Source organism: Neltuma alba, unplaced genomic scaffold (genome assembly GCF_004799145.2).
Source record: "Neltuma alba isolate B1F8T4 unplaced genomic scaffold, ASM479914v2 tig00005139_pilon, whole genome shotgun sequence".
Taxonomy (NCBI): Eukaryota; Viridiplantae; Streptophyta; class Magnoliopsida; order Fabales; family Fabaceae; genus Neltuma; species Neltuma alba.
This window is the reverse complement of record NW_021633995.1, coordinates 75,490-88,163: the sequence shown is the minus strand read 5'-3', so window position 1 is coordinate 88,163 and position 12,674 is coordinate 75,490. Positions and strand designations below refer to the sequence as shown.

Genomic DNA, 12,674 nt, shown 5'->3' with positions numbered 1-12,674 from the left:
AAAGAAGAAGAAGGAGAATAAGAGGAAGAAGAGGTCGCATGGTCGCATCCTCAATAGTGGAAGAGGAGGAGAAAGTGAACAGAGAAGTTGGGAGGAGATGATCAATAGAGGGAGGTAGAAGAATGAACGAAGTTGAGGAGGTGAAGAAAAAAAAATTAGCAGAGGGAGGGAGAAGAAGGAACGAAGTTGAGGAGGTGAAAAAAGCAAAATTGGTGAAGGGAGGGAGAAGAAGGAATGAAGTTCAAGAGGTGAAAAAAGTAAGGTTACTTTGAGTTTTTAAGGATTTAAAAAATTAAGATTTTAATATTTTATCTAAAATTTGAGGGAAAAAATGGTTACTTTGAAGAGTATGAGAATTGAACCATGTACTCTACCCTGATAATTAATAAACTTTCCTTTACCCGTAAACTGGAGCCACGTTTTATGAGTATAGTACAAATTAAATATACTATAATAAAACACAAAGATATAAAAAATAAAAAAATTAAATAGGTAGGCACGGCAACTTGTGGATGTGCCTACAGCCCACCCGTTTATTTTAGTAACCTGTCTGTTTGAGCCTGCCTATTTTGCACACTTTTTGGACGAGCCTAAATGGGCAAATTTTTTGAGAGCCACGGCAGGTAATGCGGGTTGCAAGTTACTTGCTCAGTCTTAATTAGATATTTCAAGAGTACTCACGAAGTCATTTTCTTGAAGCCCTGATCTAGTCTCTTCAAATATGTAAGCCTTAATAAAATATTTATTATTTTTGCATCAAGTCTTATCAAAAAGTCAAACTCCTAATTAAATGATAAACTTTCAGTATTTATTTAGTGATATATTTTCCTAATATAATTTTATATTTAATTTAGTTTTAAATATAAAATCCCAATTAATTTTGTTCCTATGTTTTTTTTTATCAAATGGTAATTCTAGTTAACATAAATAATTTTTTGTGTAAAAAAGGAGATTGCATTAAAACAAAAACCAATATACCTCAAAAAATCCAAGACAACTAAAGCAACAAAAAAACATAGCGAAAACAACAGGGACAAAAATTGCAAACAACATTCTTCCAATAACAAAACAACAAAAGAACAAAAACAGTAATGCAAGCATCCTCCAATGTCAATGGAGCTCTAGGTCTCTTTCATGAGAGTAAAGGAGATCATCAAGATAGCACAAAAAAAAAGCATTGGCCAAATATCAATCCAGAGGAGCCACAAACAGAACAGAGAAAAACTAGGATTAAGGGGTTAAAAACCCAACCATAAAGCCACAAACCTATTAATCAACTCATGAGTTTAACCAAAGAAGCTAAGTTCCAACACTCAACATTTTTCATAAAAGATATGTGTTTAAGAAGAAAGCTCTGCCACCTGCAGCTTAGTAGCCAAAATAAAGAACCAAGGCATTTTATCCTCTGGATTTCCAATCAACGAGTAACTCATCATCTAAACCGTAGAAAAAACACTCCTCATCGTCATTTCAAAACCATGTGTCCCCACAAATGCCCTTACCTGAATTCTAAGATAAAAAACAGAGACATCTAGGTGGTACTCACGGTGCATCATCCTTATTTTTCAGAAAGCCTCTACTGAAAGCCACAAGGAAGCTAAGCAATTCACCACACTTCGAAAACCACATCACCCCAACAAAGCTTGACGCAACAAAAACAACCGAGTTAATATTAAATGTCAGGTTAAAATCAATCTTCTCAAAAGCATCCCTGTCATGATAAGAGAGAAAACTAAAGCCCTAAATAACTGTTGACAAACCTGCAGTAACCATTAGCTCAACAAACATCAAATGTTCAGACCAACAAAAATCAAAACTATCAACACCCTTGGTTGCAATTTCAGAAAAAAATCTTCAATCGTCAAACCCATCGAGAGGCATAGATTACTGCAAATAGCATAACGCACAATGAAAATCTAGCAAATAAACCATACAAGGAGTTTACAGTGAGGTTTTTAAAAGAACTAGAATTTTTCACCTCACAAGACTTTGACAGGTTTATTAATTATATTCATATCTCCACCACAAGACCCCTCACTTTCTACAGGTTTCATTCCCAAATCTCCTTCTCTTATCAAATTGTCTTAATTTGCAATCATTTTGAAGATCTAGAATAGACGCATTTCATTTTAAAGGAATCACCAGATCTGCATGTGAGATATTGATCTTCCCTTCGCTCATCCTCCTTCCAACATGGCCAATCTCGACCTTAGAACTTCAATCCCAAACCGTCTTTGATATATACTATAACAACTACTTTTTACCTCTCTTATTCACTTCCGTTATAAACAACAGAGGAGAAAAATTATCATTCTTGTCTGTTTTGTAAAGCAGACAAAAAAAAGTAAGCTATTCTCGTCTGTTTTTAATAAACAGTCGACAAGAAAAAATTTTCTCCTCCGGTTTTAAAATATAGACAGGAATATGTTAATATTCTCGTCCGTTCTGTAAAAACAGAGCAGAGGGTGTTTTTTTAAATTATTATTTCAGTACATACATCTTCATATCTAAAGCTTAGAGACGCAGTTACCCTTCTTCTCTCCAGCTTGCGGTCGACGCTCTCTCCCATTGAAGCTTATGACGCTGTTTGCTCTTCTCAGTAGCTCACAACTTTTCTTCCCTCCTTCTCCAGCTTGCAGTGGTCTCTCCGTTCTTCTCCACCTACGGTAAGGGCTAAAGTTGTTGGGTTTTTGCTTGCTCTTTTTTTGTTTCCTAAATCGAAAATTAGTTACTGAGTATTTGCACTGAATCTGCTTTTTTATTTTGGTGTTTCTATTTCAATCATTAATTTCATTGGTTTATGAGTGTTTGAATCATGAATATGGGTAGAGTTTTTGGCTGCTGCTCTCGAACCCTTTACATTTTGCCACTCTGCTCCCTAACTTAGTTCTAATCTTCAAGAGCTTCAACCACGGTGGAAGAAGTATTTAGATCCTTAATTCTGTTTTAATTTTTATCAATAATTCCTAGTTTTCGATCTATCATTCATTGATGTTTTTCAGTTTGTTTTCCTTTCAGCAGAGTAACAAGGCTTCTCTGAAGTAGCCAAAAGTGTTTTTAAGGTACACAAATTTGAAATAAATAAATTTATTTCTTCGTTTGTTTTCTTTTAAGTTTGTTGTTCTTGTTTTGTTTAATTTGTTTGTGGCTAGCTGCTTCAGCATTGAAGCTCGAAGAAATCTGGGAAGGGAAATGGGCCTGGAAAAGGAGGTAATGGCTTTTGGAAGTCTATTGGACTTGGATTCAAGACACCCAGGGAATCTATTATTAAAGGTTTCCTCCCTGAATCCTATTTTATACCTGTAAAAATTCAGCCATTTTTTCAATCTCCAATTTAGCAGCATTGTAAGTATATTTTTGTGGGTTAAAGGTTGGATGGTAAGTTTTACTGTCAGTTGCTGGCTATTTATCATCCTTCTATCTTTGCAATGTCATTGCGGGATAAGTAGATTTCCCAGATTTTTTTGACATGTCAATATGTGATCTTGATACTTAGTTGTAACATGGGTTGATACAGTTGCAAATCTGTTTTGGTGACGGAGCAAATGTTGAGTGAATGAGATTATTGTTTCTAGACAATAAACATATCTACTTACTCTAGCCATGAGAATGTGAATAGGAAAGAGCACATTACTCAGCCACCTGAAGGAGTTTAATATCCCAAGAAGGTACTTCAGTTTTCTCTTTGCATCTCATGTTATTTACTTTCCAATTCAGATTTATTGAATTAAGACATGTTTGATTAACTCACAAAGCTTGTTACTCTGCTAGTATATATGATCTGTGTTCCCTTTTTTGGCCTTTGGGCTTTCTTAGGTCATAAATTACATGTTCTGTTATATTTGTGCTTGTTCATTGATTATCTATGATTGGAAAAAATTTAATCTGCAGGGAAAAATTACAGTATAAGATTCCAAGCTAATGTAAGCAGACCATTTTACGGGTCTTATTCTTTTCATTTTCTTTTTGCTCATGGGAGACAATGTTTTTATGAATGTTTACTTACCATTTAGCTGCCCTTGAACCAGTTTTGATCAATAACTTATAAAAGGAAACTGAAACTTTTTCTGTCTAGAATTATACAGCTGTAATTTGGTTTTATTTGACCCAGTAATACACTTTATATAGTCTTTGAAGTTTGGTTTTATTTGACACAATAATATACTTTTTATTTTCAGTATTTTCTTGGCAAATCAAAAGGTAGGGTCTCTTTAAGATTTGGATTAAATAATGATGAGCCAATGCGTTGATAGTTGATTTTTTGTATTGTAATTGCGATGATTTCTTTTATTGATCTTTGGACAGACTTTTTTTTTTTTATACCGAATACAGTGTAACTATTTCTGATTAATTTCATTAGATATATTAAAATAATTTTATATGTAATAATAATAAGTAGAGGACATTCAAAAAAAATCTTTTTTTTTAAATCACTTTTCTTGTCTGTTTTTATAAATTTTACTTCTGTTTTGTAAAAACAACGAGAAAAATCCTATTTTTTTACTTCTGTTTTGAATAGACCTAAAATGTCCTATTTTTCTTGTCTGTCCAAAACAGAAGTGAAATATGGGGTATTTATTATGTTTTTTTTTATGTTCCTTATGAAACAGAAGTAAAAAAATCTTTCAAGATAGGGGTAAAAAGTTTTTGCTATAGTAGTGCATCTTCGCTCCTTTCCATAATGATCCCAAACTTTCTGTCAGCCATTCCGCTTTCAACGTCGTTAATCTTGGTCTGATCCTTCCATCCTCCTTTCCTTCTATTGCTGGCATCGCTTCAGCTCTCGCTATCCTCTTTGATGAGCACACACCAAACTCACTCTCCTCCAGTTGCCGGGAAAAGGACGCCGAGAAAAAACACTCACCAAGGGCGGTTTTGGCTCTCATGGAGGAGAGTTTTGCTCCCACAAGAAGAGAGAATTTTAGCTAATACATGAGCATAATTAATAAAAGTATTTTAGAAAAGACAACACTAATTTATTATATATAAATAACTTAATTAATTTTCTTAATATATTTTAATTAGTTAACTAATTTTTATATTAAGAACCGGAGGTAATATAATGCATAAAAAATGCTTTGACTAGTATACCAAGCTATTATTGTGAAGGACTAATCAACTAATTATCATAAATTTTCCTTCAAGAATAATTCAACCTCAACATTTTATATTACACATTGCGATCGTCATCCCATCCGTACGTCAAACTTTAGGTTAATTAAAATAATCCGCAATATATTCCTAAAGAAATTTTATATATTTTTGTGTAACATTTTTCTACGTGTACGGCGCCCACTATTTTATATATTATTCTTTCGCGTTTTGTTGTAATATCAATATCAGTTAGCAGATATCTCTGTAATTTCCTTTCAATCCAAAGTCAAACCCAGGAAATATAGGACTAATTCATCAGAAGGAAAAACGCTAAGCCTAATATAAGGAGATAGCCATTGCCTGTCCTCTTTCCTGTGCCATAAAGTTCAATCTGAGATATCAACAACACTCATCTGCAAGATGGAATCCAATTCGATTTCAAGCTTTGTGAGAATTCTAAGAGAATCCCTTTTCATTTTCCTGAAAAACAAAAGCCTTATGGCCTGCATCGCCTTACTCATCCTCCTCCTTCATTCTTTCCTGGTCTCCTGCAAATTCTTCTCCATCAAGCCTTTAATGAAAGATCTTCACATGGAGGAAACTCGTCTGTTTTTGACGAGTCCACGTAGCTCTCAGCATACCCACATCGTTACCGCGATGACAGCAGATTTACACGAATTAGTAGGACTCGAATGGTTCTTCGCTCTTGCCCTCACTGTGGCCTCCTTATTCTCATCTGCCACTGCTGTTTTAGCTTCAGCTATAACTTATGGAGAAGGAAACATATCTTTCAGAGATCTTGTGTCAACTGCTTCAGTCAAATCTTGTCCAAGGCTGTTTATAACTTGGTTCTACATATTTCTCTTTGATCTTGGTTATATTTTCCTCATGCTCCTTTCGATTTTTCCCTTCGCCCTGAACTTTGCTTCTCCATTTCGCCCAACAATATTCCTCTATGTGATACTGTTTCTGGCGTCAGCTTTTCATATGTACTTGGCAGTTGTTTGGAAGATGTCTATTGTTGTTTCAGTACTTGAGGAGAAAAGTGGAGTTGACTCTTTTGGGAAGGCTTCACAGATTTTGAAGGGATCGAAGTTACAAGGGTTTCTGCTAAATATTATGTTTGGAGTTGGTTTGATTGTATATCTGGTTTTTCAGGACGAAGAAAAGGATTGGAGTATACTCTTCGCTGTTAGTGGATCTGATATTTTGGAACGTTATTTCTGTGTTGAACATGTCACTTATGGTGGCATACACAGTGTTTTACCATAAATGCAAGCAGAACCACGGAGAAGAGGTTGAATTGCAAGGAAGCTTTGAATACATTAAGGTTGCCCATGAGCCAATGATTACAGCATAAAATACCATTATAGGACGACTATGGCCGTAGGAGGGTGATCACAGCGTGTGTGTATATAGCTGCTTGTTCATTACGGGCAGTGCGGTTCGGGTATTACTTTCTCGTATATCCTTAACAGAAAATCTAGTATGTAGCTTGGAAACTATAAACTAAGTCTTATATTATGTGCGGGTGGTGTAGTTTTAATAATGGCTTGAGTATAGTTAAGAAATTATTGATTAATTCCTATTCAGTGTCGCTTTGTGCTTCGACTTGATCCATGTTGGCTTTGTCATAATAGTATTTATAGTATGTTTGTCCCCATTATGATATAAAGTGATCCGAATTTCGATTGCCCATCTCGTCTCCTTTTTGCCTTGTTGTTCCACTTGCAAATTGCTAAATCTTAGTATCAATATCAACCAAATCAATCCTGAGACTTTTAATTAGAATGTCCCAATTGCATGCAGGTAATATTGTCAAACTCACAAGTTAAACAAATTCATGCAAAAGAAACGCGAATCGTGAACTCTTATATTAGTTTATTTTTATTAATAAATAGTTATTAAAAATAAACAATTAAATGGTCAAAATACAAAAAAAGGCAACAAATTGATTTAAATATATTTCAAATTCATCTCAGTGAATTATTTTTTAAAAAATTGGTTATATTATTAAGTGCAAAAATAAAATATCTAAAATGCAAGTTTAATAGAAGAATTCCATGGAACTATTCCTTTTAAAAATAAAGAAATATTATGAGAAACTTTCAAATCATTGAATTATGCTTAACATAGAAATTTTTATGAAATTAAAGGTTGTCTTATATTAGTTTGTGCTTTTTTTTTCCCCTGACCGGACCTTCTTACACATTTTGTAAATCAAGTTCTACCTAATTAAAAATTGTTTATATATTGAGAAAGTTGAAGAAAAAGTATACCATTAAAATTTTATTGATGAAATATTTAAATTTAAATACTAATATTTTGTACAAAATTTACAGAGTACTATCTCTGTCCTAATTATAAAACCTCATTTGTAGTCTATCAACGAGATTTTATAATTAGAGTACCATTTTTATCCTAATTATAAAACATCATTTATAATCTTATAATTAGAATAGGAGGTAGTATTACTTTTTGGGTATAAAAATTTATCAAGTTTTTTTCATCACTAAAATTTTTATTAGATATTTTTTCCCCAATTTTTTATATTTTAATATTTGGTTTGAGCACAGTTAAATTTTGTCGGCTTCAGCTTTGCTACCGGTCACAAAAAGCCCGGAACAGATAAACGGGGCTGAAAGGAAGCCTCTGGAATATGGCCTTCACTATTCTGCCAACGATCAACGGTCGCCTTCCATCTTCTCCTTCACCAAGTTTCCCTAGTCAACATCACTCTGCCGCAATCCTCAAGTAAGTTCAGCTATCGTCTCAGGGGCCTCTGCTTCCCTCCATGTTCTTTATAACACTTGTTTCCAAGACCAATTCTTTCAACGGATGAGAAACATATTTCGAATGAGTTCAATCCTTAATCTGATATTCTTACATGTTTGGGTTTCCATTCTTTTTATAATCACGTTTGTGCTGCCGAAATTTTAATGGAAGAGAACTGAACTGGGCTCTCGAATCTTCCCGGATTTATCTGCAATTCAATTTCCTCAGCCAGTTCTACGAACTTATGTTGGCGACTGGTTATAAAGCATAATTTTTTGTGAAATATGGATCCCCGCCTTAATGATTGATGGGTACTTTATTTATGAAGCGGTACCGTTGCTCATCTTGGTATCATACGTAACCAGTAACTGGGAATGAGTCGAAACATTCCATTAAATAAAATGACTAGTGATTACTTCTCCATTCAGGTGTCGAATATGTGTATGGAATTTGGACAATAATTCCAGCTTGAACTTGCTGCTTTCCTTGGGAATTCTAAAATATATTTTTCTGCTAGATTGATTTTTATCGTACTTTGTTGTAATAGCTTGTCAGTTCTTTAAAAATTGATGTGGCAGAAAATAGCATGGCATGCAGAACAAGAGACTTGGTTTTAATATTGGAATGAAAATAAGAGGGTTCATTCTATTCTGGCAGATTATTGCTAGATTTTGATGAAAACCAATTAGTCTTTGCCATGATGGGTTTTTTACAATAAAAGATATCAGTACCAGTTTGAGGGTTTAGCACCTTCAAGAGCTACTGGTGTTTTATTGCTGATTTCTCAAGAAAAAGGCCTCAAGTGCTCATCAGATTTACTCTGTTCATGACGTACTCTGCGGGAATCTGATAGACCCAGTTAGTTATAGAGCTTTGATTCTATTGAAATCTTTTACGAGCTTATGCCGGTGAAACTGATGTTTGATTAAGATATTTTGTTACTTATTGGCAACCTAATGAAATGGGAGAAAAATAATAATCCCCTTTTTATTTCAGATGGCAATGGAGAAGGGACCAAGATGCAGGCTTAGTTTCCAGCAGAACCAGGGGTCAAGCAATTCGAATATTGGCAAATTCCAATGTACGCATCAAGTCTGGACATCTTTGTGCTTCTTATATATAGTATATGTCGTTTTTATAGACTAGAAAGAGGGGTGATTTGATTGAGTGATTTGATGTAGAAGCATGCGTGGAGATTATTGTTAGAGAAATTAATCTACAACGATTTCTAATAGATATCAATCTTGATGATATTAGCAATTTGCTTGATCTTGGTGTCATCTTTTACTTCTGGAACATGCATGAATTTGTTCCTTACACTCGTGTGGTATGATGACTTATAATATTCTTCTCTGGCGTGAAATGTCTATGAGTAAGAAATACCTCAGATCCATTGTTGACTTAAAAGAACTAACCTTAGGAGAGGAAAGGATCATATGTCTCTTTTTGAATTGCTTATATAAACTGTTGGAACCTATCAAAACGTTAGGTATGATCTCATTCATGGTTTATGCAGTAATGTTGAACCAAACATGCACTTGCAAAATGAGACAAGTGCATGAGTGAAGAAAAATAACAGAAAATTGTGAGAAAAAAGCAGGGAATGATGAAGGTAGAAGTGGTGCTATAGTCAGGAGTTGTGCGCTTTTAAATACTTTGAATTACATTTGTGAATCATTTGGCCCAAAAAATTCCCAGGGGAAGAAAAGGGGGGGGTTGGGGACTATCGCTGCGAACATCAATTAAGTTAATTTCGAGGGGAGACTGACCTGGCATATCCCAGTCAGTCCTGATCTGAGAGTTGGTGTAGTTTCCCCAATGTGATGCATTAAGGATGCTTGTTCTATCGGTTTTATGACTAATGCAATTGCTGCCCACTGGAAATAGACGAGAAAACTGGAGTTGTACATTGAAAGCATTCTTAACCTCCCTAAACTTCCAAGGTTTTCAAACTTGCTAATATCATCTGTGTCTAAATGCTGTGCTATAAAATTTGTGATCATGATCATTTATATGCTAAACATCACCATCAGGCACCACTCTGTTAGAAGATGAGGACTGCTATCTTCTTGAGCAGTGTCTTCCATGGGCCATTGCATGCTGATTTCATCCAAACTACTTGGTTCTTTGCTAGACTAATTCATGCTCAGTTTGGATTTGTGTCATTTAATATGCTATAATGAAATATTTCTCTGAAGTACGTTGAGTTCTATGACCTTCTGTTGCTAATATTTGTTGCCTTCCATCTTTAGCTTGTGTTAAGATAACAAACAAGTTTGTGTCCCCTTTTTCTCCTGTGACATGCTAATTTATTACTATCTGAAGATAAATTGGCTCTGCTCTTTATGGCATGCTATCTTTCCTTTAATAAAATCTTCATTTTTCATTATTGCTGCAGGTTTCTTCGGGGAAAGATGGTTCAAAGAATGATGTGAACATGGTTGATCCTGTAGAAGCCAAGCGATTGGCTGCCAAACAAATGGCACAAATTAAAACAAGGGAGAAACTCAAGGTGAACGAAATCTTTGTTAGGATTTGATATTGTTTACCTATGTGTGATTTGCACACAATTTTATCTCTTTTTTCTCTTCTTTCTTTCTTTGAGGGAAGTGGTATTAGCTAAAATTACATCTTAGGTGAAAATACATCTGTTGAACTCTGGCGGATCTCAAGAGGTCCGGCATGTGTTCCCCTTACATCCCATGAGAAATTCCTGGAATTCAATTGACTTGGAAGTTTCTTATTTTCCAATAATTACTGCCATCAAATGAGCACGGCGATTGGTAACTTGTCTGCTAGTGAATTTTAGTTTCCCAAACACTTGGAAACCTGCTTATAAAATGTATGGGCTTGTCAAACACAGAAATTTCATGTTTATTTCTGTTGTTTATGTTTATAAGGATATTCTTTTCTTTATACACACACACGCCCGCTCAATATCTTTGTATGTGTTTCCATATACGTGATAAATTAGGATGCCCATTTATAAGATGCTTGATTGTTATTTTAGAAGCGTACAAGTTTAGCTAGTCTTTTTCCTCCTACCACTGTTGGGAACCAAAAGTGTTTGTCAGGAACTGCACAGGTAGTCTAGTGGGGCCCCGTTAATCTGTTCAATTGAATCAACTTAATGTTGTGACTGTAGAGGAGACGTCAAATTGAGGCAATCAATGGAGCATGGGCAATGATTGGTCTCACAGCTGGCTTGGTTATTGAGGGTCAAACTGGAAAAAGTATTCTAATGCAGGTGAAAATATGTAAATTTTTTCTCAGATTCGCTCATATCCTCAAGTCATATATGCACACTGTTCTTGCCTGAACACAATTACACAACGCACCCACGCACTCGAAAGCACAAAACACACCCAAGTGGATGAGCATTTGATATACACTCATTTTCTCCTGGGTCCATTCGGCTTAAAATTTACTGGGACGATAGGTAAATATTTTTTTATTTCTTTCAGTTGGCAGACTACTTGAGTGCAATTATTCACTTTTTTGTGCGGTAGACCCTTCCAAGAGGTGCATGGTTACATATTCAAGAACGACAGATTCTTTCGCATTCTTTGCAATCAATATGTACCAGCCATACCAATGAGGTTAACTTTCCTCTGATGTATAAAGCCATGCAACGTGCATCACTCTATTTTCCTGTAACCTGTAACTATTTATCCAACATGATGTTACTTCGGATATAAGATTCTCGCAATGAATTCAGTTTTGCTATATACAAGCCATACCAATGAGGTTAACTTTCCTCTGATGTATAAAGCCATGCAACGTGCATCACTCTGTTTTCCTGTAACCTGTAACTACTTATCCAAGATGATGTTACTTCGGATATGAGATTCTCGCAATGAATTCAGTTTTGCTATATATGGTTATTATTTTCTGGGTCTGCTGGCAGTAATCTTCAGTTCACCGGATGATGTTTCAGCAGCAGTAATTATACCACATTTCACTGCTCTCATATGGCCTCAAAAAAGAAATTAATATTATGACAAGAAACGAAAACTTTTGCACACTTGGGTCTTTACAACTTTCAGCATGTTGGTTAATGATGGCCTTTTTCTTTTTCGTCCCTTGTGTAGAAAAGTTTGTAGGATAGTGCATGTGAGCTTCTAAATCTTGTATTTGGAAGCAAGGTATGGGATGGGAATTGCTTTGGTTTCTTCTCAATGCAGGGATGGATACTCTGGTGAAGGAAATTCGTATTAATAAAACCCAGGCGTAAGTTCATGGTGTTTCTAGAATTTGGAATATTGATGGATCTCTGCTTTGCTATGGAGGAAGATCGGGTTGGAAGATAAACAGGATCAAAATGGGGGCAATAGGCTGTGTGGTCCTGTTTTATTCATAGTAAGGGCAGTAATGCTCTGAGATAAGAGATGGCCAAATCTTCAGTCAATCTAAGTAGCCTCTCTAACTCATCTCAATCCCTTCATCCATGCAAAGAGTGAAGTGCAGAACTCAACTCGTTACAAGAAAAGGTAGAAAGAAAAAATAAAAAATAAATAAACTGAAGAAGAAAATGTCAAGAGTTGTGGTCGGATTCTTATTACAGGATTTGGACTGGAGAAGAAACTTTTTGAATGAACAACGTCTATGGGCTTTTGCATCAGTGACCGAAAAGCGCAATCCCAATGTTGATATCATAAACTAAATGAGGAATGACTGCTTTAATTTTTTCCCCATTTGTCCCATTTTCTCTTGTAAAGGAAAAAGAAGCATAGCCAACAAAATTTATATCCACTAATGGGAAAGGAATTAACAAAGAAAGAATATAACAAGAAAGAAGATAACAG

General features: G+C 35.1%; 2 protein-coding genes and 1 long non-coding RNA gene across 6 annotated transcripts; all 3 read left to right on the top strand.

Annotated features, from left to right (window-relative positions):
- The first annotated feature begins 2,549 nt into the window (after window positions 1-2,549).
- On the top strand, window positions 2,550-4,249 carry LOC114746927 (uncharacterized). 4 transcript variants are annotated; one of them, XR_003740331.1, is made up of 4 exons: window positions 2,550-2,666; window positions 3,022-3,062; window positions 3,162-3,273; window positions 3,518-4,249. It is a non-coding gene; the product is annotated as an uncharacterized LOC114746927 (long non-coding RNA). The 4 variants fall into 4 exon arrangements; XR_003740328.1 differs by having other exon boundaries at window positions 3,153-3,273; XR_003740330.1 differs by having other exon boundaries at window positions 3,019-3,062.
- Window positions 4,250-5,082: 833 nt separating this feature from the next.
- LOC114746925 (uncharacterized) lies at window positions 5,083-6,480 on the top strand. Its single transcript, XM_028935199.1, has one exon. It carries the CDS (start codon window positions 5,515-5,517, stop codon window positions 6,364-6,366), a length of 852 nt encoding a protein of 283 aa, XP_028791032.1. The 5' UTR covers window positions 5,083-5,514; the 3' UTR covers window positions 6,367-6,480.
- Window positions 6,481-7,711: 1,231 nt separating this feature from the next.
- Window positions 7,712-11,745, top strand: LOC114746926 (uncharacterized). Its single transcript, XM_028935200.1, has 5 exons — window positions 7,712-7,848; window positions 8,866-8,950; window positions 10,268-10,381; window positions 11,015-11,116; window positions 11,334-11,745. Exons 1-5 carry the CDS (start codon window positions 7,754-7,756, stop codon window positions 11,376-11,378), a joined length of 441 nt encoding a protein of 146 aa, XP_028791033.1. The 5' UTR covers window positions 7,712-7,753; the 3' UTR covers window positions 11,379-11,745.
- The last annotated feature ends 929 nt before the right edge of the window (window positions 11,746-12,674 follow it).